General features: G+C 42.3%; 1 protein-coding gene across 1 annotated transcript; it reads left to right on the top strand.

Moving 5' to 3' along the window:
- The first annotated feature begins 2,347 nt into the window (after positions 1-2,347).
- On the top strand, positions 2,348-10,302 carry gatd3 (glutamine amidotransferase class 1 domain containing 3). The gene is made up of 6 exons (XM_041868772.2): positions 2,348-2,547; positions 5,093-5,145; positions 5,393-5,626; positions 5,785-5,877; positions 8,908-9,064; positions 9,405-10,302. Exons 1-6 carry the CDS (start codon positions 2,434-2,436, stop codon positions 9,531-9,533), a joined length of 780 nt encoding a protein of 259 aa, XP_041724706.1. The 5' UTR covers positions 2,348-2,433; the 3' UTR covers positions 9,534-10,302.
- The last annotated feature ends 16,208 nt before the right edge of the window (positions 10,303-26,510 follow it).

Below are 26,510 nucleotides of genomic sequence, written 5' to 3'. Positions count from 1 at the left end.
GTACCAGCAAAACATCAGTCTTAACGTCAACAGTGAAGAGGCCACTCCGGGATGCTGACCTTCTAGCCAGAGTTGCAAAGAAAAAGCCATATCTCAGACTCCCCATCTTAATCTTTTATTTTTATTGGCCAGTCTGAGATATGGCTTTTTCTTTGCAACTCTGCCTTGAAGGTCAGTATCCCGGAGTCGCCTCTTCACTGTTGACGTTAAGACTGGTGTTTTGCGGGTACTATTTAATGAAGCTGCCAGTTGAGGACCTGTGAGGCGCCTGTTTCTCAAACTAGACACTAATGTATTTGTCCTCTTGCTCAGTTGTGCACCGGGGCCTCCCACTCCTCTTTCTATTCTGGTTAGAGCCTGTTTGCGCTGTTCTGTAAAGGGAGTAGTACACAGAGCTGTACGAGATCTTCAGTTTCTTGGCAATTTCTCGCATGGAATAGCCTTCATTTCTCAGAACAAGAATAGAGTGACGAGTTTCAGAAGAAAGTTCTTTGTTTCTGGCCATTTTGAGCCTGTAATCGAACCCACAATTGCTGATACTCAACTAGTCTCAAGAAGGCCAGTTTTATTGCTTCTTTAATCAGAACAACAGTTTTCAGCTGTGCTTACATAATTGCAAAAGGGTTTTCTAATGATCAATTAGCCTTTTAAAATGATAAGCTTGGATTAGCAAACACAACGTGCCATTGGAACATATGGCAGACATATGGCAGACATATCAGTATGGATGACGGATCACCACCTCAAGCTGAACCTTGGCAAGACGGAGCTGCTCTTCCTCCCGGGGAAGGACTGCCTGTTCCATGATCTCGCCATCACGGTTGACAACTCCGGTGTGTCCTCCTCCCAGAGTGCGAAGAGCCTTGGCGTGACCCTGGACAACACCCTGTCGTTCTCCGCTAACATCAAGGCGGTGACCCGATCCTGTAGGTTCATGCTCTACAACATTCGGAGAGTACGACCCTGCCTTACACAGGAAGCGGCACAGGTCCTAATCCAGGCACTTGTCATCTCCCCGTCTGGATTACTGCAACTCGCTGTTGGCTGGGCTCCCTGCCTGTGCCATTAAACCCCTACAACTCATCCAGAATGCCGCAGCCCGTCTGGTGTTCAACCTTCCCAAGTTCTCTCACGTCACCCCGCTCCTCCGCACACTCCACTGGCTTCCAGTTGAAGCTCGCATCTGCTACAAGACCATGGTGCTTGCCTACGGAACTGTGAGGGGAACGGCACCTCCGTACCTTCAGGCTCTGATCAGTCCCTACACCCAAATGAGGGCACTGCGTTCATCCACCTCTGGCCTGCTGGCTCCCCTACCTCTGCGGAAGCATAGTTCCCGCTCAGCCCAGTCAAAACTGTTCGCTGCTCTGGCACCCCAATGGTGGAACAAGCTCCCTCACGACGCCAGGACAGCGGAGTCACTCACCACCTTCCGGAGACATTTGAAACCCCACCTCTTTAAGGAATACCTGGGATAGGATAAAGTAATCCTTCTACCACCCCCCCCCCCCAAAAAAAAAACAAACATTGTAAAGTGGTTATCCCACTGGCTATAAGGTGAATGCACCTATTTGTAAGTCGCTCTGGATAAGAGCGTCTGCTAAATGACGTAAATGTAAATGTAAATGTAAACACAGGACTGATTGTTGCTGATAATGGGCCTCTGTACACCTATGTAGATATGTCATTAAAAATCAGCAATTTCCAGCTACAATAGCCATTAACAATGTCTACACTGTATTTCTGATCAATTTGATGTTCTTTTAATTGACTTTTTTTTATTTATTTATTTATTGAAAACAAGGAAGTTTCTAAGTGACCCCAAACTTTTGAATGGTAGTGTGTATGTGTATATATATATATATATATACACACACACACACTATAGAGAAAAAATGATTCTGTAAAAGTGGGGTGGGGAGTACTCAGTATGGTCTATAGAATATACACATATATATATATATATATATATATATATATATATATATATATATATATATATATATATATATATATATCTATAGACCATACTGAGTACTCCCTACCCCACTTTTACAGAATAGTTTTTTCTCTATAAGCCAATATGTAATGCAAATACAGTAATTTGCGTTGGGGTATTTATTTGACCTTGGAATGTGTTTTGAAATCCAAATTTGATTGCTAATGTCAGTGAAATATAAACAAATTTGAGTCATTGTTAATGTTTAGACAATTATTTTTCATACATCATGAATAAATACAGGTTAATGACACTTTTGTAATATTATGTGGTGGACTTTTATTTTGAACATTTCCGAAATTCCATGACCCGGAAGTACTATTTAATTGTTGCTGTCGCGATGCTGATGCCACTGTCCGGCATCTTGTGCGTTTGTCAAGGGGGTCCCTGCCTGGTTTGTGTACAACGCTGTAGTCAACGCAGTTAGTAAAAAAATGTATGCTTTAAGATCACTAGCTTTTAAATCGGTTCCATTCCAAGTGAAATCACAGTTGGTAAACTCTGGGCTTCACACGAGTGCCAGTTGGAGCAGGGCAAAAGTTGCAGTTGTAAGTAAACCTGGATCAGATATAGTGTGTCGAGTAGTGGGCTACTAGCTAAATGATTAATGTGTGCCAAGTCAGTTCTGACAAGTTGAAGGTAGTCTCGGAAATCCCTAGCTGAGGATCGCTCAACTCCATTCTCTTATATCGAGGCGTTATTGAGTTTTGATAACTGCTCGCGCGATTTGTTAGCAACATTTATTATTATTATTGCAACAATAATAACAATATTCCACATCAATACAGGGACATTCCTGTGACACAAAGAAAAAATAAAATCATAAAACACGAGGCGACCCCCCCCCAAAACAAAAACAAAATTAGAATAATTCAGGACACAATTTATGTGACAAGGCAATGATACATTAACAGACATTCAGAGACATGACTTCTAATCATTTTCCAACTTTAAGTTTCACAAGTTTGAGAGATTTATAAAATTGTAACAGTTCAATTAAAAAAACTACAAAATAAGGATTTTTTCCATCCCATTTACATTTGTGAATATAATATTTGTCCAATAGAAAAAGAATGTTAATCAAATAGTTATGATCGGAATTACAAGGATAACCATAATGCCATTTCACATCATCAAAGGTAAACATAGGTAATTCTGGAGATTTTATACACAACCATTCATGAATTTCAATCCATAGTTTACTAGAATGGCGGTATGAAAAAAATTAATGCTCCATAGATTCTGAATCAGACGAACAAAAAACAAGGTATTTTGTCAAAATTGAATATTTTGTGCAAGAAATCATTTACAGGGTGGATGGAAGAAAATATTTTAAAATATGTTTCTTTAACTTTTGGGATGACTGGACAATTAATGTCAAATGTAGTCGCTTTTGACGATTGCGTTGCCAATTCCATAGAAATATCTTGAATTATCATCACAAAAAAATTACTTCATTAACTGCCAATCGTATCAACTTATTGTTTAATTTTTTATCCAAAAGGTTCAAGTCATTCATTTTTAAACTTGGAAAAGTGGGAACAACTTCATTATATCAAAGTGTTCTTAATAAGTCCAAGTAAAGGAAGTGGAATTGCTTTGCAAACCTTCATATATTCTCTCTGAGTAATATTTACCAATCAACTCAAACGGCAGAAACTCCCCAGTGTTGTCTAACAAATCACATACAAAATTAATACCCCTTGTCAAACCAAAGGCCATTGAAAATGGATTTGTTAGATTTAATTTTGCAATATTGAGTCACAATCAGTCGCTTGCTGCTTTTAGCAATGCTAGTATTAACACACCAAGGTTGCTAGGAATTAACTTGCAAAAAAACGGAATAGTCCGCCAGAAGTTAAATAAAATGTAATTTCAATTTACCCTGCCGATTGTCCGTAGAGTTGGTCCTTATGCAGAGGCGAAATTGACATAAAAACATCTAATAGAACATAAATTAAACTGACTTTCCAAACGTTCCAAACGTGGATCTGTTGTAGACCCACTTCCTCTCTGCTTACCTCATGTCAAAATAAAAGTCCTGCAGGTGCGCCATACCTGCACACAAAAAAGCAAGCAACTTGTGGGGGACTTTTATTTTGACATGAGGTAAGCGGAACTGACCATGCTGAGGAACTACGTTTGGAAATTCTGTTAAATTAGACATTACATTAGAAAAAAAAAAAATCTTCAAATTCCCCTGCATAAGAACCAAACCTACAGACAATCGACAGAGTAAATTGAAACTTAATTTTATTTAACTTCTGGCCTCAGGCGGACTATTCTGTTTTTTTTGCAAGCTAGTGCCTGGGAGGATATAGGCCCACCCACTGGGGAGCCAGGCCCACCCACTGGGGAGCCAGGCCCAGCCAATCAGAATACGTCTTTCCCCCACAAAAGGGCTTTATTTCAGATAGAAATACTCCTCAGTTTCATCAGCTGTCCGGGTGGCTGGTCTCAGACGATCCAGCACGTGAAGAAGCCGGATGTGGAGGTCATGGGCTGGCGTGGTTACACGTGGTCTGCGGTTGTGAGGCCGGTTGGACGTACTGCCAAATTCTCTAAAATGGTGTTGGAGGTGGTTTATGGTAGAGAAATGAATATTAAATTATCTGGCAACAGCTCTGGTGGACATTCCTGCAGTCAGCATGCCAATTGCACGCTCCCACAAATTGAGACATCTGTGGGATTGTGTTGTGTGACAAAACTACACATTTTAGAGTGGCCTTTTATTGGCCCCAGCACAAGGTGCACCTGTGTAATGATCATGCTGTTTAATCAGCTTCTTGATATACCACACCTGTCAGGTGGATGGATTATATTGGCAAAGGAGAAATGCTCACTAACAGGGATGTAAACACATTTCTGCACAAAATTTGAGAGAAATAAGCTTTTTGTGCGTATGGAACATTTCTGGCATCTTTTATTTCAGCTCATGAAACATGGGACCAACACTTTTTCATGTTGCTTTTTTTTATATTTTTGTTCAGTGTAGTTTTGTTCTTGGAGTTGATCAAGATTTGCATTCATTTGCATAAGATAATCATTTTATATGAAGTGAACTTGTCATATTAATATAAGTCATGTTAACAGGTGCTGTCTGGCTGTGGTGTGTATGACGGAACAGAAATCCATGAAGCATCAGCGTGAGTCGGCCTATTTATTTTCTATTGTATTCTATTCCAAGCCTGTCTTACAGTATACAACATGCTATTTACTTGCTTGACAAGATGGCTAAACCATACATTGCGTATATATATATATATGCCTGTGAGAAGTGGGCCAGCAGAAGGTGCCATCTTACCCGATTCACACAGTGAACAAGAGGTACGACCTAGTGTTACGTCATTCTCACTGATGTGGTGTGTGTGTGTGTGTGTGTGTGTGTGACAGGATTCTGGTGCATCTGAGCAGGGGCGGGGCAGAGGTCCAGATGTACGCCCCTGACGTGTCCCAGATGCATGTCATCGACCACGGGAAGGGAGCGCCCGCTGAGAACGAGTCCAGGAACGTCCTGTCAGAGTCTGCACGCATCGCTAGGGGAAACATCACAGATCTCGCCAAACTCAGCGTCAGCGACCACGACGCCATCATCTTCCCAGGGGGCTTTGGGGCGGCAAAAAACCTGTAGGTGGAACAGTGTTGTCATACCACATTGTTAAAAAAGTATTAATTCATGTTCTGTATATCTACTATAGAAACACTTTGAGCTTCTACTTGGGCATCTCGATTTTTCTCTCTCTGTCCCTCTCAGACGGATCTGTTTTGCTTGTCTTGTGTGGCAGGTCGACGTTTGCCGTTGACGGTCCAGACTGCAAGATCAACACAGATGTGGAGCGTGTCCTAAAGGACTTCCATAAGGCAGGCAAACCCATTGGGTCAGTACTGTCGTCGTGTACTGTGCTTGTTGGGGATTGAGTAATCTCGGTTAACCCAGAAGGAAAATCTTGCATAATTTGGTCATATGCTTGATTATGTTTCCGTAGTGTGTCCAAGAGCATCTAGGGATTGAGTGCCCCCTTGTAACGAATGTAGCCCTTTGGTTATACAGTACATTCGGAAAGTATTCAGACCCCTAGACTTTTTCTAAATTGACAAATTTATTAAAATAAAAAACAGAAATACCTTATTTACATAAGTATTCAGACCCTTTGCTATGAGACTTGAAATTGAGCTCAGGTTCATCCTGCTTCCATTGATCATCCTTGAGATGTTTCTAGAACTTGATTGGAGTCCACCTGTGGTAAATTCAATTGATTGGAAAATAAAAGGAGAGCCTCACACTCTAGGAGCTCAGATGCAATAATTTAATAACCTGATAACCAACGTTTCCACAGACAAGCTGTCTTCATCATATAGCTTGTCTGTCCAAACGTTGGTTATTAGGTTATTCAATTATTGTGTTCTACTCTGCTAGCCAGCACCTCTCTTTAACAGGTGTTCTACTCTGCTAGCCAGCACCTCTCCTAAATAGGTGTTCTACTCTGCTAGCCAGCACCTCTCCTAAACAGGTGTTCTACTCTGCTAGCCAGCACCTCTCCTAAACAGGTGTTCTACTCTGCTAGCCAGCACCTCTCCTAAACAGGTGTTCTACTCTGCTAGCCAGCACCTCTCCTAACAGGTGTTCTACTCCGCTAGCCAGCACCTCTCCTAAACAGGTGTTCTACTCTGCTAGCCAGCACCTCTCCTTAACAGGTGTGCGTTTCTTTCGCCTCCAAATTCAATTGATTGGACAAAATTTGGAATGGCACACACCTGTCTATAGAAGGTACCACAGTTGACAGTGCATGTCAGAGCAAAAACCAAGCCATGAGGTCGAAGGAATTGTCAGTAGAGCTCCGAGACAGGATTGTGTTGAGGCACAGATCTGGGGAAGGGTACCAAAACATTTCTGCAGCATTGAACGTCCCCAAGAACACAGTGGCCTCCATCATTCTTACATGGAAGAAGTTTGGAACCACCAAGACTCTTCCTAGAGCTGGCCACCTGGCCAAACTGAGCAATCGGGGGAGAAGGGCCTTGGTCAGAGAGGTGACCAAGAACCTGATGGTCACTCTGACAGAGCTCCGGAGTTCCTCTGTGGAGATTGGAGAACCTTCCAGAAGGACAACCATCTCTGCAGCACTCCACCAATCAAGCCTTTATTGTAGAGCGGCCAGATGGAAGCCACTCCTCAGTAAAAGGCACATGACAGCCTGCATGGAGGCACCTAAAGGACTCTGACCATGAGAAACAAAATTGAACTCCTTGGCCTGAATGCCAAGTGTCACATCTGGAGGAAATCAGGCACCGCTCATCACCTGGCCAATACCATCCCTACGGTGAAGCATGGTGGTGGCAGCATCATGCTGTGGGGATGTTTTTCAGCGGCAGGGACTGGGAGACTAGTCAGGATCGAGGGAAAGATGAACGGAGCAAAGTACAGAGAGATCATTGATGAAAAAACTGGGGCGAAGGTTCACCTTCCAACAGGACAACGACCCTAAGCACACAGCCAAGACAACGCAGGAGTGGCTTCGGGACAAGTCTCTGAATGTCCTTGAGTGGCCCAGCCAGAGCCCGGACTTGAACCCGATCGATCGTCTCTGGAGAGACCTGAAAATAGCTGTGCAGCGACGCTCCCCATCCAACCTGGCAGAGCTTGAGAGGATCTGCAGAGAAGAATGGGAGAAACTCCCCAAATACAGGTGTGTCAAGCTTGTAGCGTCATACCCAAGAAGACTTGAGGCTGTAATCACTGCCAAAGGAGCTTCAACAAAGTACTGAGTAAAGGGTCTGAATACTTATGTAAATGTGATATTTCAGTTTCTTTACTTTTTATATAAATTTGCCAACATTTATACAAACCTGTTTTTGCTTTGTCGTTATGGGGTATTGTGTGTAGATTGATGAGGGTGGGAAAACTATTTAATCCATTTTAGAATAAGGCTGTAACATAATGTGGAAAAAGGGAAGGGGTCTGAATACTTTCCAAATGCACTGTAGTTTATCTCAATAGTTTTAAAGTGGCTTTGTATTCTTGTATCCTTTTCTTCCATTCACACCCATTTGAAGTTACAAAGTGTTGGAAAGCAATCAGGTGGATGCCTTTACCAGGGATTTGCTTTCACATGCCCAGATCTTTCACGACATCAGCATAGATGAATGAAAAGCATTTTAGAATATCAGTTTGTGCTCTAGGTTAACACGAGGATTCTAATATCCCTAACTCTTTGTATAAATGAGGAAGAGTTATTTTATTGTATTTTATTTAACCTTTATTTTGTCAGGGAGTCATACTGAGACCAATGTCTCTTTTTATAGATGAGCCCTCAATTACGGAAATTACAGAAATACACACGTCAAATACAAAATGCAGGCAGAAAGAACACGGTCATTAAAAAAAAAACGCATTCATCAGTAATAAGGGCCTCAATCAGCTTTCTGAATTGCCCTAGAGGCAACAGAACATCACATTTTAAGATCATTTTGAAGATTGTCCCATAAATAGAGACTGAAGGAATTTCATGAGTCAACCATCCCTGAGACAAGGTACGGTTTAACGTTTTTTTCGTCATGAATCTTGCCCTGGAGGCAGCTCTGCTGAGCGGTCACTAGCTAGCACAGTCACAAAGTCATAAAATCTGATTTTAAACATAACCTTAACCAACCACGCTCTTAACCTTTTAAATTAAGCTAATTTTTGTTTTCACAAACCGCGTATGGTAGCTCATATGCCTAAAGGTTATTAATGACGTTAGGTACAGTGGGAGTTTTTGTAACATAGCAATGTAACCACCTACGCGACGTCATAGTGCCCAACCTCTAAACTAAGGTACCAGCGACGCTAGTTAGCAACGACGCTCGTCCCATCGACGCCGCTCACATGGAATTAGTACGTTGTCCTAACCTGGCTGTATTCAACCTAGGTTGTGCTGTATCTCTCCTGTGCTGGCTGCCAAGCTGCTTCCTGGGGTGGAGGTGACAGTGGGGCACGAGGAGGAGAAGGGGGGCAAATGGCCCTATGCTGCCACTGCTGGGGCTATCAAGGCCCTGGGAGCCAAGCACATCGTCAAGGAAGTCACCATATCCTTTCACGTGATGGATCCATGATGGTTATATAGTACTTTTTGTTTTGTCAGGTCTTTTTACCTGTGGTCCTCTGACTGTTGATAGAGCATGGCGCTTGCAGTAGTGGGTTAAACTCCCATGACCACCCATACGTAATAAATGTATGCGTGACTGTAAGTCTGTTAAATGGCATATATTACAACGTTTGTCAAAGGCAATGTGAAAAGTATGTTGCAAAGTTACTGCCCTCAGCTGAAAGGGAAATGTAATTTAAGCTTTGCTGTTTTTTGACGTGCGATTTTGATTAGCCTCTGTATCCCTGTCTGTGTGTGACCCTTGACCTGAGTGTCATCACGAGGCCCACGTAGACCAGAAGAACAAGGTGGTGACATCACCAGCCTTCATGTGTGAGACCCAGCTGCACCTGATCTTCGACGGCATCGGAGCCATGGTAACCAACGTCCTCAAACTCAGTGGCAAGTGAGAGAGCAGAACCCACAGTCGTTTATAACCAAACATCCATGTTGTCCAACACAGCCGCTTCACCCAGTAAACTATATCGAAGGATTGCGCTCGTTAGGTTTAATTTCTTCAGATAGTTCTATGTTGATTTACAGCTGTTAACAAAGTATTTGTCAAAAGCTTTAGATTTGATTAAATGTGCCAGTATTCAGTAGAAGTAATTATTTTGTGTGTTTTTGCAGGACATATCAATATAATATTATTATTATTATTATTATTATTATTATAATAAAAAACTACTTTATTCTGATAACTACATACAGGTACATTTCCTTGTTCGAGGAATTGAATTCTAGAGAAGCGATACCTGTCTTGTCCAGCAGATGGGGGTGGCAGGACACGGCCCGCTCGGTTCCAATGCAAACATATTGAGATTCCGCTCTCTCTCTCGTTCAAAGATTCAGATCAGGTGTAAGAACATGAAAATCATCTGTGTTTCTAGGCGAATAAGCTATAAATATCTCAACCGCTGGAATTTGATTTTTTTTGTTAAGCATTTCATTCAGACTCGTAGCTTGAGAGGACTTGCACTAAGAAAAGAGGCAGTGTTTAGAGAATGGCTTTTATTTACCTCGAGTCATGTTGTTAGTGAACTCGTCATGTCTGTGGAATAAAGATGTCAGTGAACTCATGTCTGTGGAATAAAGAGATGTATCAGTGAACTCATGTCTGTGGAATAAACAGATGTTTTCAGTGAACTCATGTCTGGAATAAAGAGATGTATCAGTGAACTCATGTCTGTGGAATAAAGAGATGTATCAGTGAACTCATGTCTGTGGAATAAACAGATGTTTTCAGTGAACTCATGTCTGTGGAATAAACAGATGTTTTCAGTGAACTCATGTCTGTGGAATAAACAGATGTTTTCAGTGAACTCATGTCTGTGGAATAAACAGATGTTTTCAGTGAAATCATGTCTGTGGAATAACGAGATGAGATTGAAGGCATTGCTAAGAAAATTACAAAAAGTTATAAAAGATTGTGTACATGTACTGTATGGCTCGGCAGCTCTTCTGCAAAATTGGTGTCAGAGACATTCCACAGTAAAGCAAGTGGCCAGATTAATTTTCCCAAGAAATAGTAGTAGTTAGCCTCCTACTCCCACACTGATCTCTTCAGTTTACGTAGATGTGTTTCGCTACACAGACTCATAGCGGACTCATAGCAGACTCATAGCGGACTCATAGCGAACTCATAGCACACTCATAGCAGACTCATAGCACACTCATAGCGGACTCATAGCACACTCATAGCACACTCATAGCACACTCATAGCACACTCATAGCACACTCATAGCACACTCATAGCACACTCATAGCGGACTCATAGCACACTCATAGCACACTCATAGCACACTCATAGCACACTCATAGCACACTCATAGCACACTCATAGCACACTCATAGCACACTCATAGCACACTCATAGCACACTCATAGCACACTCATAGCGAAACATATTTATGTAAGCTTGCGAGATCAGTGTGGTACTACGAGGCTAAGTCGTGGTATCAAGTAGGGTATAAATCATAGTCATTTACATTTTAGTCATTTAGCAGACGCTCTTATCCAGAGCGACTTACAGTTAGTGAATACATTTTTTAATTTTTATTTTTTATTATTATTATTATTATTATTATTATTATTATTATATATATATTTTTTATACTGGCCCCCCGTGGGAAACGAACCCACAACCCTGGCGTTGCAAACGCCATGCTCTATCAACTGAGCTACATCCCTGCCGGCCATTCCCTCCCCTACCCTGGACGACGCTGGGCCAATTGTGCGCCTCCCATGAGTCTCCCGGTCGCGGCCGGCTGCGATAGAGCCTGGATTCGAACCAGGATCTCTAGTGGCACAGCTAGCACTGGGATGCAGTGCCTTAGACCACTGCGCCACTCAGGAGTATAGTCTTAGAATAAAGTATGGCCTGCACACTCAGATGCTCTGTCTAATGCATACCCTTTTGGTTGACAACGTTTCCATCAAACGTTAAAGTCATGTATTCGTACATAAGGGGATGTAATGGAGTATCTGATTGTGCAGAGGGATGAGGGGCCGCCGCCGGTATCCCTGAGAGGGGTGGAGCTTCCGCTGCCGCTGGGCTGTCCTTCCTTCCTTCCTTCCTTCCTTCCTTCCTTCCTTCCTTCCTTCCTTCCTTCCTTCCTTCCTTCCTTCCTTCCTTCCTTCCTTCCTTTGATGGGTCAGCAGTGATTGACAGGTGGTCACTCTCTAGAGGAGGCTCTAGTGGACTCCTCAAGGACCTGTGAAAAGACAGAGGTCAGAGTGGACTCCTCAAGGACCTGTGAATGGAGAGAGGTCAGAGTGGACTCCTCAAGGACCTGTGAATGGAGAGAGAGGTCAGAGTGGACTCCTCAAGGACCTGTGAAGAGAGAGAGGTCCGAGTGGACTCCTCAAGGACCTGTGAATGGAGAGAGGTCAGAGTGGACCCCTCAAGGACCTGTGAATGGAGAGAGAGGTCAGAGTGGACTCCTCAAGGACCTGTGAAGAGAGAGAGGTCAGAGTGGACCCCTCAAGGACCTGTGAAGAGAGAGAGGTCAGAGTGGACTCCCTCAAGGACCTGTGAAGAGAGAGAGGTCAGAGTGGACTCCTCAAGGACCTGTGAAGAGAGAGAGGTCAGAGTGGACTCCTCAAGGACCTGTGAAGAGAGAGAGGTCAGAGTGGACTCCTCAAGGACCTGTGAAGAGAGAGAGGTCAGAGTGGACTCCTCAAGGACCTGTGAATGGAGAGAGGTCAGAGTGGACTCCTCAAGGACCTGTGAATGGAGAGAGGTCAGAGTGGACTCCTCAAGGACCTGTGAATGGAGAGAGGTCAGAGTGGACTCCTCAAGGACCTGTGAATGGAGAGAGGTCAGAGTGGACTCCTCAAGGACCTGTGAAGAGAGAGAGGTCAGAGTGGACTCCTAAAGGACCTGTGAATGGAGAGAGGTCAGAGTGGACTCCTCAAGGACCTGTGAAGAGAGAGAGGTCAGAGTGGACTCCTCAATGACCTGTGAATGGAGAGAGGTCAGAGTGGACTCCAAGGATCTGTGAAGAGAGGAAGGTCAGAGTGGACCCCTCAAGGTCGTGTGAAGAGAGAGAGGTCAGAGTGGACTCCTTAAGGACCTGTGTCGAGAGAGAGGTCAGAGTGGACTCCTCAATGACCTGTGAATGGAGAGAGGTCAGAGTGGACTCCTTAAGGACCTGTGAATGGAGAGAGGTCAGAGTGGACCCCTCAAGGACGTGTGAATGGTATATCCCATCTTCACTTTTCACACTTCATAATAATAACCGTGATGCTACTGCCATCCACTGTCTGGGTGTTGATTATTGGTTATTGATCACTGTCCTCATCCCTGATAAAAACAGCCAAAGAATCTTATTGACGTGGTTTGTTTGTTGACTATGTAGATGGGGAAAGTGGTCATTGAGGGTCGCGACCCTAAGTTCAGAGGTCATTTCTGTGACATGCCTGTCATTGTTTTGGGTGCTGTCCAGCTGGTCACTAGGTCAGCAGTGTCGGCCACTGTTTCTTAACCTTGGTTCTCCAACGTTACACATTTCATCTTATTATAATAATAATACTTATTCTATGAATCACACATCTCAAGTTAGGATTCTACCAGCAGTTATTAGCAGGTTAATTAATTAACTTTTATTTAATCAGGGGAGCCCAATTGAGACCAGGGTCTCATTTTCAGTGGTGCCCTGAGACCACAAAGTAAAGTATAGTAAAATAGAAGAAGTCAAATATAACAAGATACAATTACATTAAAACATCACTAACATCACAGCCATCAAAAACAAGTTATTAAATCAATCAATCAAAACAGTCGCACACCTCGGTCAACTCATTTATCATCAGGGTTTTAAAATGCCCTGGTGGCACCAGAGAATTCAAATGTAATTAATTTTATAAATGATTTCAAAAATGTGAAGCGTGAAAACTGAAAGCAGATTTACCAAATTCCGCTGAAACCAGAGGAATCTGAAGAGTTAACCAACCCTGTGAACGGGTTTGGTATCTCATTAATGTATACGTTATGAAGTTAGGTAAGTTGGAAGCTTGTGTAGTAGAGCTTTGTAAACAAAAAGGTAGTAGTAGAATTGATCTACAGGACTTTAATGTTAAGGTCATCTCACAATACATCTAAAGGAGTCCTGTGAGGTCCGTTTTCAGACCAGAACATCTATTTATTCTCTTCCCATGAGCCCTGGTCTATGGAAGTGCATTCTCCTGCTACCCCTAGCCCCTCTTCATCAACCCTGCAGAGCTAGGAAAACAAGACCCTGGGTCCAGCCAATTTGTTCGGACAAATGTGGGGATTTGGGGCCACCGCGGGCTTCGCAGCAACGAGTGCTTAGTGTTTGTGTGCCAAGCACCCCCACCCCCCGATCCACCAAAGCCAGTCCATTCACCATGCCCTTTGTCTGTCTGGGTGGGTGAAAACTTGAACTTGACTAGGGCTACGGAGTACGAACCCAACCTGTGCCACGACGGCTACGGACCCAACCTGTGACACGACGGTGTAAAGCAGGATTTTCTGTTTTTCTCCTATTACCACTCTCTCTCTCTCTCTCTCTCTCTCTCTCTCTCTCTCTCTCTCTCTCTCTCTCTCTCTCTCTCTCTCTCTCTCTCTCTCTCTCTCTCTCTCTCTCTCTCTCTCTCTCGCTCTCTCGCTCTCTCGCTCTCTCTCTCTCTCTTTCTCTCTCTTTCTCTCTCTGTCTCTCACTCACTCCCTCTCTCCTATCCTTTTCCCACTCCCTCTCTCTCATTCCTCATTGCCTCACATCATCTTACAATTGGGCCAATCCACTATCAACATAATGTAAAATGTAACAAAATGTGATTCATAAAAAATGTATCCATTCATTCAATGTATTTTAATTTTTCTCTATTTCCACCTTTCCTTGAACACCCCCCCCCCCCCTCAATTGAGTTGGCTGGGTTGGTTGGTGGCTGCTAGTTGGGATGCCCACTCTTGGGGTTGCCCCCCCCCACAATAGGCCGAGGCCCCAGTGTATAGTATAAGTGGTTGCAGACCATCTGATCGGTGGCTGGGCCCGGCGGGGCGGAGGAGCGGGCCTCCCTGGCATGCTGATCAGAGGATTAGGCCGAGCGGCAGCATCAGGTCAAGAGAAACACAGAGAAAGAGAAAGGCATGCGGGGGAAGATGAGGTACATGCTGGTCCCACGCTACATTCACAACTCACCCACACAACTAGTCCAGGCTGGGTCTCTCCTCTCCTCTCCTCTCCTCTCCTCTCCTCTCCTCTCCTCTCCTCTCCTCTCCTCTCTCTCCTCTCCTCTCCTCTCCTCTCCTCTCCTCTCCTCTCCTCTCCTCTCCTCTCCTCTCCTCTCCTCTCCTCTCCTCTCCTCTCCTCTCCTCTCCTCTCCTCTCCTCTCCTCTCCCCTTTTATGAGTGGCTCTGATGTCCAGATAGAGGTGTATTAATGTCCAGATAGAGGTGTGTTAATGTCCAGATAGAGGCGTGTTAATGTCCAGATAGAGGCGTGTTAATGTCCAGATAGAGGCGTCCAGATAGAGGTGTGTTAATGTCCAGATAGAGGTGTGTTAATGTCCAGATAGAGGTGTGTTAATGTCCAGATAGAGGTGTGTTAATGTCCAGATAGAGGTGTGTTAATGTCCAGATAGAGGTGTGTTAATGTCCAGATAGAGGTGTGTTAACGTCCAGATAGAGGTGTGTTAATGTCCAGATAGAGGCGTGTTAATGTCCAGATAGAGGTGTGTTAATGTCCAGATAGAGGTGTATTAATGTCCAGATAGAGGTGTATTAATGTCCAGATAGAGGCGTGTTAACGTCCAGATAGAGGCGTCCAGATAGAGGTGTGTTAATGTCCAGATAGAGGTGTGTTAATGTCCAGATAGAGGTGTATTAATGTCCAGATAGAGGTGTGTTAATGTCCAGATAGAGGCGTGTTAACGTCCAGATAGAGGCGTGTTAATGTCCAGATAGAGGCGTCCAGATAGAGGTGTGTTAATGTCCAGATAGAGGTGTATTAATGTCCAGATAGAGGCGTGTTAACGTCCAGATAGAGGCGTGCTAATGTCCAGATAGAGGTTTGTTAGTGCAACAGGTTTGGAACCACTGTACACAAGCAACGAGACTTATGAAAATGGGTTGAGAAAGAGCATGCATAAACAAGAGCTCAAACAATTACAAAACGCACAACCCCAGGTACTCTCAAGAATCCCGCCCGCCCCCCCCCCGTGCCCTGTCCCTGTCTCTGTCTCTGAATGACTGTACCCCAGTGCTGACCCTGCCTGCCCTTCACCCCCCACCCCCTCCTCTCTCCTGGGGAGCCTTGTTATGCTCGACAGGGGGTCCCAGCTTCCTGTAGGGCTGTTCTTGGGGGGGGGGGGCTTTGCAAGGGGGCTTTGCATCAGAGCGAATGGGGAAGAGGCAAGACATCAGTTGATAAAATGGGACCTCCAATCTACATATGCATACTCCTGACAAGTGTTACCACAGGGGCAAGGGCAATACTTGTGCAAGGTGGCCCAATGCAACAGGCAAAGGGAGAGAGGAGGTGCGGGCCGGGGGGAGGTGCGGGGAGAGAAGGGGGGTTTAGTATGGGGTTTAATTCATACCAGAGCCCCTCTATCAAAGACCAAGACACACAGCAATTAGCGCAGGAGAAAGAGAGAGAGAGAAAGAGAGAGAGAGAGAGAGAGAGAGAGAGAGAGAGAGAGAGAGAGAAAGAGAGAGAGAGAGAGAGAGAGAGAGAGAGGGGAAAGAAAGAGATGGAACCAGAAAAAGGGTTGTGAATTTGACCCATTAAATGGTGGCGTTCATTAGCATATGGTTGTGTGGCGTTGGTTTATTCATTGAGATCTGAATGCGTGTTGCTTCCCTACCATGATTCAACCCTCCTCTCCCCTCCACCATCCCACTACAGTCCCCATGGACACCTTGCAGCCATTACCACACTCCTATTTCTCCTCTTCTGCCTTTTTGATCTCTTTTCTATTGCCCTTGTCTTCTTCTGCCACGTAGTTGAGTGGCGTGGATGGATTCTCCATGCAAGTCCTACATGCACTCACTCTACAAAATAATCATACAATGATAAGCTGTATTTTACTGTGGTAAACACAGATATGAAAACATATCTAGTATCAAGGACAAATTATATGGCCATAGAAGGAGACCAAGGGACAGTGAAGATCTTGTTCCCCAACAGGGTATAAAAACATAATCGGATGCCTTTACCGTCTAACCAAATGACCCCCCAAAAAGTTGTACGAAAGATGTGACTGAAGTTTCAAACCACACTGTGTTTGAGCATCTCAGATTGTGTTCTCTGGTATTCCAACCTACTTATTAGTGACTGGAAAAGAGCAGAGTAGCAGGCCCAGTGTGATGCCTTTACTCTTTTGTCCTGGAATTTCCTGATGCCAGCTTTCTCCTGACACATTAGTGCACGTCAACCACGTCAACACAGAGACCCACACAGACACTGATGCTGCTGCTCCACCAACCCTTCTCTACTGAGGCGGAATCACAATTCAACCAGAGCTCCATGTCCCCAGAGCAATAAGTAGTTACTGATATCTCTGTTCGGATAAATCTCTCACGGACAGACTACGTAAACATCAAACATCTGATCAAATGATGTATGATTTTAGTTCTGGGTTAACAGAGAATATACAAGGTATAATGTACAGGATAATCATTGAGTACAGGGGATTATTGAGTCAACATGATGTGCATTAGATAAATACAGCCATTTCCTTTTAGAGCCCTGAGAGAATTAGCACGAGAGTTCATCCAGACAACATGTTCTAATGCATTCACAGTAGTCAAGGTCCATATGTGACCCCTCTGGTCCTTTAAGGTACCCTATGGAGATTATACGGTGCATTCCGGAAAGTATTCAGAGCCCTTGATTTTTTTCCTTCCCACATTTTGTTACGTTACAGCCTTATTCTAAAATGGATGAAAGTACTTTTTTTTCCCTCATCAATCTACCTCTGGTCCTGGAAGGAGGTTATACGTCTGTCTCATCTCTGTCTCTGACCTGATAGAGAAAAGGTCACGGCCACTTGGAGGGTGTCTCGTAGGTAGGTCTCTGGGGAACTGAGCTGGTCAGTCTGGACCTCTGCTAGAGGTCGAAGGTCACCATCAACACAGACAGAGAGGTGTCGAGCTCCCCATCTGTTAGTCAGTGGCTGAAGCAGAGGCATCATGCACATAGAGGGCACCTGCCCCCCCTCAGATTTCTCCTGTTAAAATAATACAACAATATATACACAGTAATAATACAGTTGAAATCGGAAGTTTACATACACTTAGGTTGGAGTCATTAAAACTCGTTTTTCAACCACTCCACAAATGTCTTGTTAACAAACTATAGTTTGGCAAGTCGGTTAGGACAACTACATTGTGCATGACACAAGTAATATTTCCAACAATTGTTTACAGACAGATTATTTCACTTATAATTCACTGTATCACAATTCCAGTGGGTCAGAAGTTTACATACACTAAGTTGACTGTGCCTTTAAACAGATAGGAAAATTCCAGAAAATGATGTTATGGCTTTAGAAGCTTCTGATAGGCTAATTGACATAATTTGAGTCAATTGGAGGTGTCCTGTGGATGTATTTCAAGGCCTACCTTCAAACTGAGTGCCTCTTTGCTTGATATCATGGGAAAATCAAAAGAAATCAGCCAAGACCTCAGAACAAAACTTGTAGACCTCCACAAGTCTGGTTCATCCTTGGGCGTACTTTGGTGCGGAAAGTGCAAATCAATCCCAGAACAACAGCAAAGGATCTTGTGAAGATGCTGGAGGAAACAGGTACAAAAGTATCTATATCCACAGTAAAACAGTCCTATATCGACATAACCTGAAAGGCCGCCCAGCAAGAAAGAAGCCATTGCTCCAAAACCACCATAAAAAAGCCAGACTACGGTTTGCAACTGCACATGGGGACAAAGATCATACTTTTTGGAGAAATGTCCTCTGGTCTGATGGAACAAAAATAGAACTGTTTGGCCATAATGACCATCGTTATGTTTGGAGGAAAAAGGGGGTTGCTTGCAAGCCGAAGAACACAATCCCAACCGTGAAGCACGGGGGTGGCAACATCATGATGTGGGGGTGCTTTGCTGCAGGAGGGACTGGTGCACTTCACAAAATAGATGGCATCATGAGGAAGGAAAATTATGTGGCTATATTGAAGCAACATCTCAAAACATCAGTCAGGAAGTTAAAGCTTGGTCGCAAATGTGTCTTCCAAATGGACAATGACCCCAAGCCTACTTCCAAAGTTGTGGCAAAATGGCTTAAGGACAACAAAGTCAAGGTATTGGAGTGGCCATCACAAAGCCCTGACTTCAATCCTATAGAACATTTGTGGGCAGAACTGAAAAAGCGTGTGCGAGCAAGGAGGCATACAAACCTGACTCAGTTACACCAGCTCTGTCAGGAGGAATGGGCCAAAATTCACCCAACTTATTGTGGGAAGCTTGTGGAAGGCTACCCAAAATGTTTGACCCAAGTTAACCAATTTAAAGGCAATGCTACCAAATACTAATTGAGTGAATGTAAACTTCTGACCCACTGGGAATGTGATGAAAGAAATAAAAGCAGAAAAATAAAAGCTGAAATAAATCATTCTCTCTACTATTATTCAGACATTTCACATTCTTAAAATAAAGTGGTGATCCTAACTGACCTAAGACTGGGATCTTTTTTTACTAGGATTAAATGTTAGGAATTGTGAAAAACTGAGTTTAAATGTATTTGGCTAAGGTGTATGTACACTTCCGACTTCAACTGTATGTTTGATTCTCTGTAATACTACTAACTACTTAGCAATTTTATGAAGTTGTTTTTAGCCCATATAGGTTCCCAATCTCCCATCCTCATAACTATCTACCAAGAAGCCATTTCAGGCTATCAATCAAGTTAGAGTAGCTAGCTTATCTAACTATCTTAGCTGGCATGACTGCTGGCAAGGTTGGTAGACTTTAGAAAAGCAAGCAATTACTAAATATACTGTATAATACATGTATTTATTTATTTTACCTTTATTTAACCAGGTAAGCCAGTTGAGAACAAGTTCTCATTTACAACTGCGACCTGGCCAAGATAAAGCAAAGCAGTGTGATAAAAACAACAACAACACAGAGTTACATATGGGGTAAAACAAAACATAAAGTCAAAAATACAACAGAAAATATATATACAGTGTGTGCAAATGTAGCAAGTTATGGAGGCAAGGCAATAAATAGGCCATAGTGCAAAATAATTACAATTTAGTATTATTAGTATTTAGTATAAGACTCACATTCCTTTCAATATTTTACCCAGATTTTACCTGAGATGCAGAGAAGCATATTTATTTTATTTTATAAAGAAACACCATTCAGGGGGATACAGACGGCTAGATATGCCGAAAAATATACATATTTTATTTTACATAGAATGAAGCATAATGATTGTGGCTCTAGATTGCAGGAAAAAAGCTGTTTCAGGTGTTTGGAAAAAGAAAAAAAAGAATCCAATTTACGGACCACCTCCAGCCATCCTTACGTACTTTATGCTCATGTAAGTCGCTCTGGATAAGAGCGTCTGCTAAATGACGTAAATGTAAATGTAAATGTTATGCCCCCTCAGATTTTTGGGGTGCATGACGCCCCTGGGCTGAAGGTCAGGGTCACAGCAGGATCTGGTCTGGTCAGAGAGTCGTTCTGAAGGTCTGTCTAGCCACTCCGTGTCCAACACTATGACCTGTGACCCCCCCCCCAGATGTCGGGTCATCATGGACCTGATGACCTCAGCCCAGATACAGTGGGGAAAAAAGTATTTAGTCAGCCACCAATTGTGCAAGTTCTCCCACTTAAAAAGATGAGAGAGGCCTGTAATTTTCATCATAGGTACACGTCAACTATGACAGACAAATTGAGAAAAAAAAATCCAGAAAATCACATTGTAGGATTTTTTATGAATTTATTTGCAAATTATGGTGGAAAATAAGTATTTGGTCACCTACAAACAAGCAAGATTTCTGGCTCTCACAGACCTGTAACTTCTTCTTTAAGAGGCTCCTCTGTCCTCCACTCGCTACCTGTATTAATGGCACCTGTTTGAACTTGTTATCAGTATAAAAGACACCTGTCCACAACCTCAAACAGTCACACTCCAAACTCCACTATGGCCAAGACCAAAGAGCTGTCAAAGGACACCAGAAACAAAATTGTAGACCTGCACCAGGCTGGGAAGACTGAATCTGCAATAGGTAAGCAGCTTGGTTTGAAGAAATCAACTGTGGGAGCAATTATTAGGAAATGGAAGACATACAAGACCACTGATAATCTCCCTCGATCTGGGGCTCCACGCAAGATCTCACCCCGTGGGGTCAAAATGATCACAAGAACGGTGAGCAAAAATCCCATAACCACACAGGGGGACCTAGTGAATGACCTGCAGAGAGCTGGGACCAAAGTAACAAAGCCTACCATCAGTAACACACTACGCCGTCAGGGACTCAAATCCTGCAGTGCCAGATGTGTCACCCTGCTTAAGCCAGTCTGAAGTTTGCTAGAGTGCATTTGGATGATCCAGAAGAGGATTGGGAGAATGTCATATGATCAGATGAAACCAAAATAAAACTCAACTCGTCGTGTTTGGAGGACAAAGAATGCTGAGTTGCATCCAAAGAACACCATACCTACTGTGAAGCATGGGGGTGGAAACATCATGCTTTGCGGCTGTTTTTCTGCAAAGGGACCAGGACGACTGATCCGTGTAAAGGAAAGAATGAATGGGGCCATGTATCGTGAGATTTTGAGTGAAAACCTCCTTCCATCAGCAAGGGCATTGAAGATGAAACGTGGCTGGGTCTTTCAGCATGACAATGATCCCAAACACACCGCCCGGGCAACGAAGGAGTGGCTTCGTAAGAAGCATTTCAAGGTCCTGGAGTGGCCTAGCCAGTCTCCAGATCTCAACCCCATAGAAAATCTTTGGAGGGAGTTGAAAGTCTGTGTTGCCCAGCGACAGCCCCAAAACATCACTGCTCTAGAGGAGATCTGCATGGAGGAATGGGCCAAAATACCAGCAACAGTGTGTGAAAACCTTGTGAAGACTTACAGAAAATGTTTGACCTGTGTCATTGCCAACAAAGGGTATATAACAAAGTATTGAGAAACTTTTGTTATTGACCAAATACTTATTTTCCACCATAATTTGCAAATAAATTCATGAAAAATCCTACAATGTGATTTTCTGGATTTTTTTTCCTCATTTTGTCTGTCATAGTTCACGTGTACCTATGATGAAAATTACAGGCCTCTCTCATCTTTTTAAGTGGGAGAACTTGCACAATTGGTGGCTGACTAAATACTTTTCCCCCCCACTGTATAGGTGGTCAATCGCACGGGACTAGTATTACTATAGAACATCGGTTATGTAATTATTACCGCAGCATGTTTTTCTCTTTCTCATTCAAAATTGACCGTTATGACGGAAGACTGGAGGCTCTTCTAGGCGTGAAGATATTTGAACTTGTCCCGAGATAGCCTAATGTTGGCTTTCAGTTCGAAGAAAGTCAAAATAATATCAATAAGAACCATCAATAATTTTAACTGACGTATTTGGCAATTTATCAATTCATCGGCACAATATCATCCAATTTATCAATTCATCGGCACAATATCATCCAATTTATCAATTCATCGGCACAATATCATCCAATTTATCAATTCATCGGCACAATATCATCCAATTTATCAATTCATCGGCACAATATCATCCAATTTATCAATTCATCTGCACAATATTATCCAATTTATCAATTCATCTGCACAATATCATCCAATTTATCAATTCATCGGCACAATATCATCCAATTTATCAATTAATCTGCACAATATCATCCAATTTATCAATTAATCTGCACAATATCATCCAATTTATCAATTCATCAGCACAATATCATCCAATTTATCAATTCATCGGCACAATATCATCCAATTTATCAATTCATCGGCACAATATCATCCAATTTATCAATTCATCGGCACAATATCATCCAATTTATCAATTCATCTGCACAATATTATCCAATTTATCAATTCATCTGCACAATATCATCCAATTTATCAATTCATCGGCACAATATCATCCAATTTATCAATTAATCTGCACAATATCATCCAATTTATCAATTAATCTGCACAATATCATCCAATTTATCAATTCATCAGCACAATATCATCCAATTTATCAATTCATCGGCACAATATCATCCAATTTATCAATTCATCTGCACAATATCATCCAATTTATCAATTAATCTGCACAATATCATCCAATTTATCAATTCATCGGCACAATATCATCCAATTTATCAATTCATCGGCACAATATCATCCAATTTATCAATTAATCTGCACAATATCATCCAATTTATCAATTCATCGGCACAATATCATCCAATTTATCAATTCATCGGCACAATATCATCCGCTTAATCTTTCATAGAGAAATAGGCGCTGGTTAAGTTGATAAGCGTTACATTTGTTTCCATCCCACTGGGCACAAACTGGTTGAATCAACGTTGTTTCAACGTAATTTGTCAACGTATTGTGACTTGGAATCTACGTGGAAAATACATTGGATTTGGAAAAAAGTCATCAACGTAAACTCTTTGTTTTGAGGGTGAAATTTCAACCACATGATTGTCATCATAGTAACCAATTTTCAACATAGATAAACCTTGTATAAAATATGTTGAATTTGTACATTTGAAACAACGTCAGATCTTCAACATTATATCCACTATCAAAAAAATGACTATAGGCTGGGCAGCACCTCCTACTGGAGTGTTGAACTATCAACAGCTACCATATGGTCTCCCATCAAGGGTTAAACCAAGCCCAGCCCAGCTTTGATATTTGTCACTGACTGCTACCAATGTGCTATTGTGAGAATGATTATTGAGAGATCTCTTATTAACTGAATAGATTCACTGTTTCTATCGAAGTCATTCCAAAGGGTAGGTTTAACAGAGCAAATGAAATGTAACCATACTTTATCACTCATATATCATCTATTATACTATTTAGGCCTGTATAACATTAGGGAAGTAATCAACAGCTAATGTTTCAAATCAACCCATGGTTCAACTAAAAATAGACAATACATATAGGCCTAGGGTTTCAAGCTCTGGTTGATTTCAAATGTAATCTTCAAATTAATCATTAATATGCTGGATTCACGTCTCATTCTCAACCAAAAATCATAGTTAAAGAATAGGACTAAATCAATTCAAACTTTATTTAAAGTGCATTTAATGTTTGATTTGATTTGATTTAGTCCCTATTCTTTAACTTTGATATTTGGTTGAGATGGAGACTTGAATCCAACATATTAATTATTAATTTGTAGACAAACTGGAGTTAATGTCACGCCCTGGCTCTGGGGACACTGTTATGTTGAGCCAGGGTGTGTAGTTCTATGTTTGTATTTCTATGTTGGCCTGAGTGACTCCCAATCAGATGCAACGAGTGTCAGCTGGTGCTGGTTGTCTCTGATTGGGAGCCATATTTAAACTGTGTCTTTCCCTTTGTGGTTGTGGGTTTTTGTTCGTATTTGGTTTGTGTAAAACCGTAGACATCACGTTATCGTCTGTTGTTTTGATCGCGTGATCATTCGTTAAATAAATATGTTCACCCTCAACGCTGCGCTTTGGTCCTCCTCCTTAGACGACCGTGACAGTTAAAGCCAAACTAAGTCAGTGGCACAAAATATACATCTCCTTTAAATGGTGATATTTGGTTGCATTGTAAAAAAAAAAAATAATTACATTTGACTTTTGTAATACAGTAAATAGCCTAGAGTTAAGGCTATCTTATAAACTAATGTAACCGTATTTATTCAGGTAACACATCCATGGCCACATTTTGAGGTTACTGTAGCTATAAATATCTTCTTGTGTAGTCTAATCATAGAAAGCGTGCATGTTCAAGATAGCATGCAAAGGTCACAGTTCTGTGGAAAGCTTCACAATTGCTATAATAATCTGCACAGAATCTCGAACAGCATTGATCACTTTCAATATGTACTTTTCATGTGATCTCAACTGCAATCCAGGTAATTTGGTTGTGCTATTAGATGAAACACAGTGACAACACATTAAGTTGTTGTATACAGTAAATACAAAATATCTGACATTGTATTCCCATTTGAACTTTGTTGTGCTTTTAAATGGTTGAAAGCGCAGTGATAACACATTTAAATGACCACTTAACCAAAAATCTGACATTGTTTTTCCGTTGTCCACTGGCTGTCTTTTTGAGTTGGTGAATAAAGTTTGAAATCTCATTGATCAACATCTCAACCAGTTATCCTCCAAATGTTCAAGTTGAACTTGAGGTTGTGAGCCCAGTGGGATGTTCTGAAATCCTTAAGAGTCTATTGACGCACCTGTGTGTCAATCTAAGTTTAAAAAATCTAGTGATTTTGCATGGGGCTGCGTCTCAATCCACCGCATCCGCCTCTGTCGGCTTTCCGCATCTGTGGTGGAAGGTGGCCGAGCTACAACGGTGTTTGTCAGACCATGAGACATTTAAAAAAAAGTGGTCTTCTCACTAAAACGATTTTGGCCTACAAACTAATATGACCCCTCTATGGAAAGATGAGACTCTCACAAACACGATGGTGTTCTCCTTTTTTGGTCTATGACCCCCGCAAGCCCACGGGACTCGTCTGAAATTGGTAACGCTGATGTGCCAACTTCTGTCTGTAGCGTCCGAAACCATTTGGGCTACTGATATGACCCCACCATGGAAAGGGGAGACACTCACGAATACGATGGTGTTCTACGTTTTGTTCTACGACCACCCCACAAGTGTCCCGGGACTCGTCTGAAGGTAACCCATACAAAATAATGGAAGTATGGAGATAGTTTTGTTCCAAGGGGTTAAATATGTGTCTAAAAAAACGTAAATATTTCCTGATCTTTCTTATGTCTCCTAGATACATTTACATTTTACATTTACGTCATTTAGCAGACGCTCTTATCCAGAGCGACTTACAAATAGGTGCATTCACCTTATAGCCAGTGGGATAACCATTTTACAATGTTTTTGTTTTTTTTGGGGGTGGGGGGGTAGAAGGATTACTTTATCCTATCCCAGGTATTCCTTAAAGAGGTGGGGTTTCAAATGTCTCCGGAAGGTGGTGAGTGACTCCGCTGTCCTGGCGTCGTGAGGGGATACAGGACAGACACTTCAAAACCTTATTCCTTATTTATTTTTGGACTGTCGTTTTGGCCATGTATGAATGTGTTATTCAATGTGTTTCTATGGGCTACAGTAGTAAAGGCCAAATTCAATATTTTATCAAATCATTTTTTCATTTATATGTTTTTATTCCTAAAGGGATCTTAAAAATCTAAATCAAATAGCTGAATGATCCATATGGTATGACCATCTTAAAACAATTCCATGTGTTAGCTTAGCTAGCTTAGACTTTTCAAACTCTGTAATATCCCTCAAAACACAGGGATGTCGATTCGCACGGGATAAGTGTTATCAGAGGACCTGGGAGTTGGCCCGAAAAACGGTAGCTTTCTGAGGCTAGAATATTATGCTTTCCACCAAGTAAAAATTAGCGACATGGCAGATACGGACGTGATTAAAATTACGGATGTGGTGTTTTGTGCTCGTGCACGTAATTACATTACCCGACCTCAACCCAGTAAAACTAATCCTGTCCGAATAGGGCTTTTGTCTCACTGAATTTATGAGGATGGGGTCATTTCAGACTGAATCGCTGAAATAGGTAGTTGATGTAAAGACTGTGCTTTATAGCGGCGAACGTTTTCATGTAAAATGATGAGGTTTTGTTTAGTACGTGGCAACCGACTCTATCTCTATGGCAACCGACTCTATCTCTATGGC

This window comes from Coregonus clupeaformis, chromosome 40 (assembly GCF_020615455.1).
Source record: "Coregonus clupeaformis isolate EN_2021a chromosome 40, ASM2061545v1, whole genome shotgun sequence".
Classification (NCBI taxonomy): Eukaryota; Metazoa; Chordata; class Actinopteri; order Salmoniformes; family Salmonidae; genus Coregonus; species Coregonus clupeaformis.
Note: the sequence above shows the minus strand (reverse complement) of the source record. Positions and strands in the feature narration are given on the sequence as shown.

Excerpts from the sequence above, each read along its gene's own strand:
- gatd3 (XM_041868772.2), top strand. The coding sequence starts at position 2,434 with ATGTATGCTTTAAGATCACTAGCTTTTAAATCGGTTCCATTCCAAGTG. Across the intron at positions 5,146-5,392 it reads GAAATCCATGAAGCATCAGC|GATTCTGGTGCATCTGAGCA; the intron begins GTGAGTCGGCCT and ends TGTGTGTGACAG. Across the intron at positions 5,878-8,907 it reads AAGGCAGGCAAACCCATTGG|GTTGTGCTGTATCTCTCCTG; the intron begins GTCAGTACTGTC and ends TATTCAACCTAG.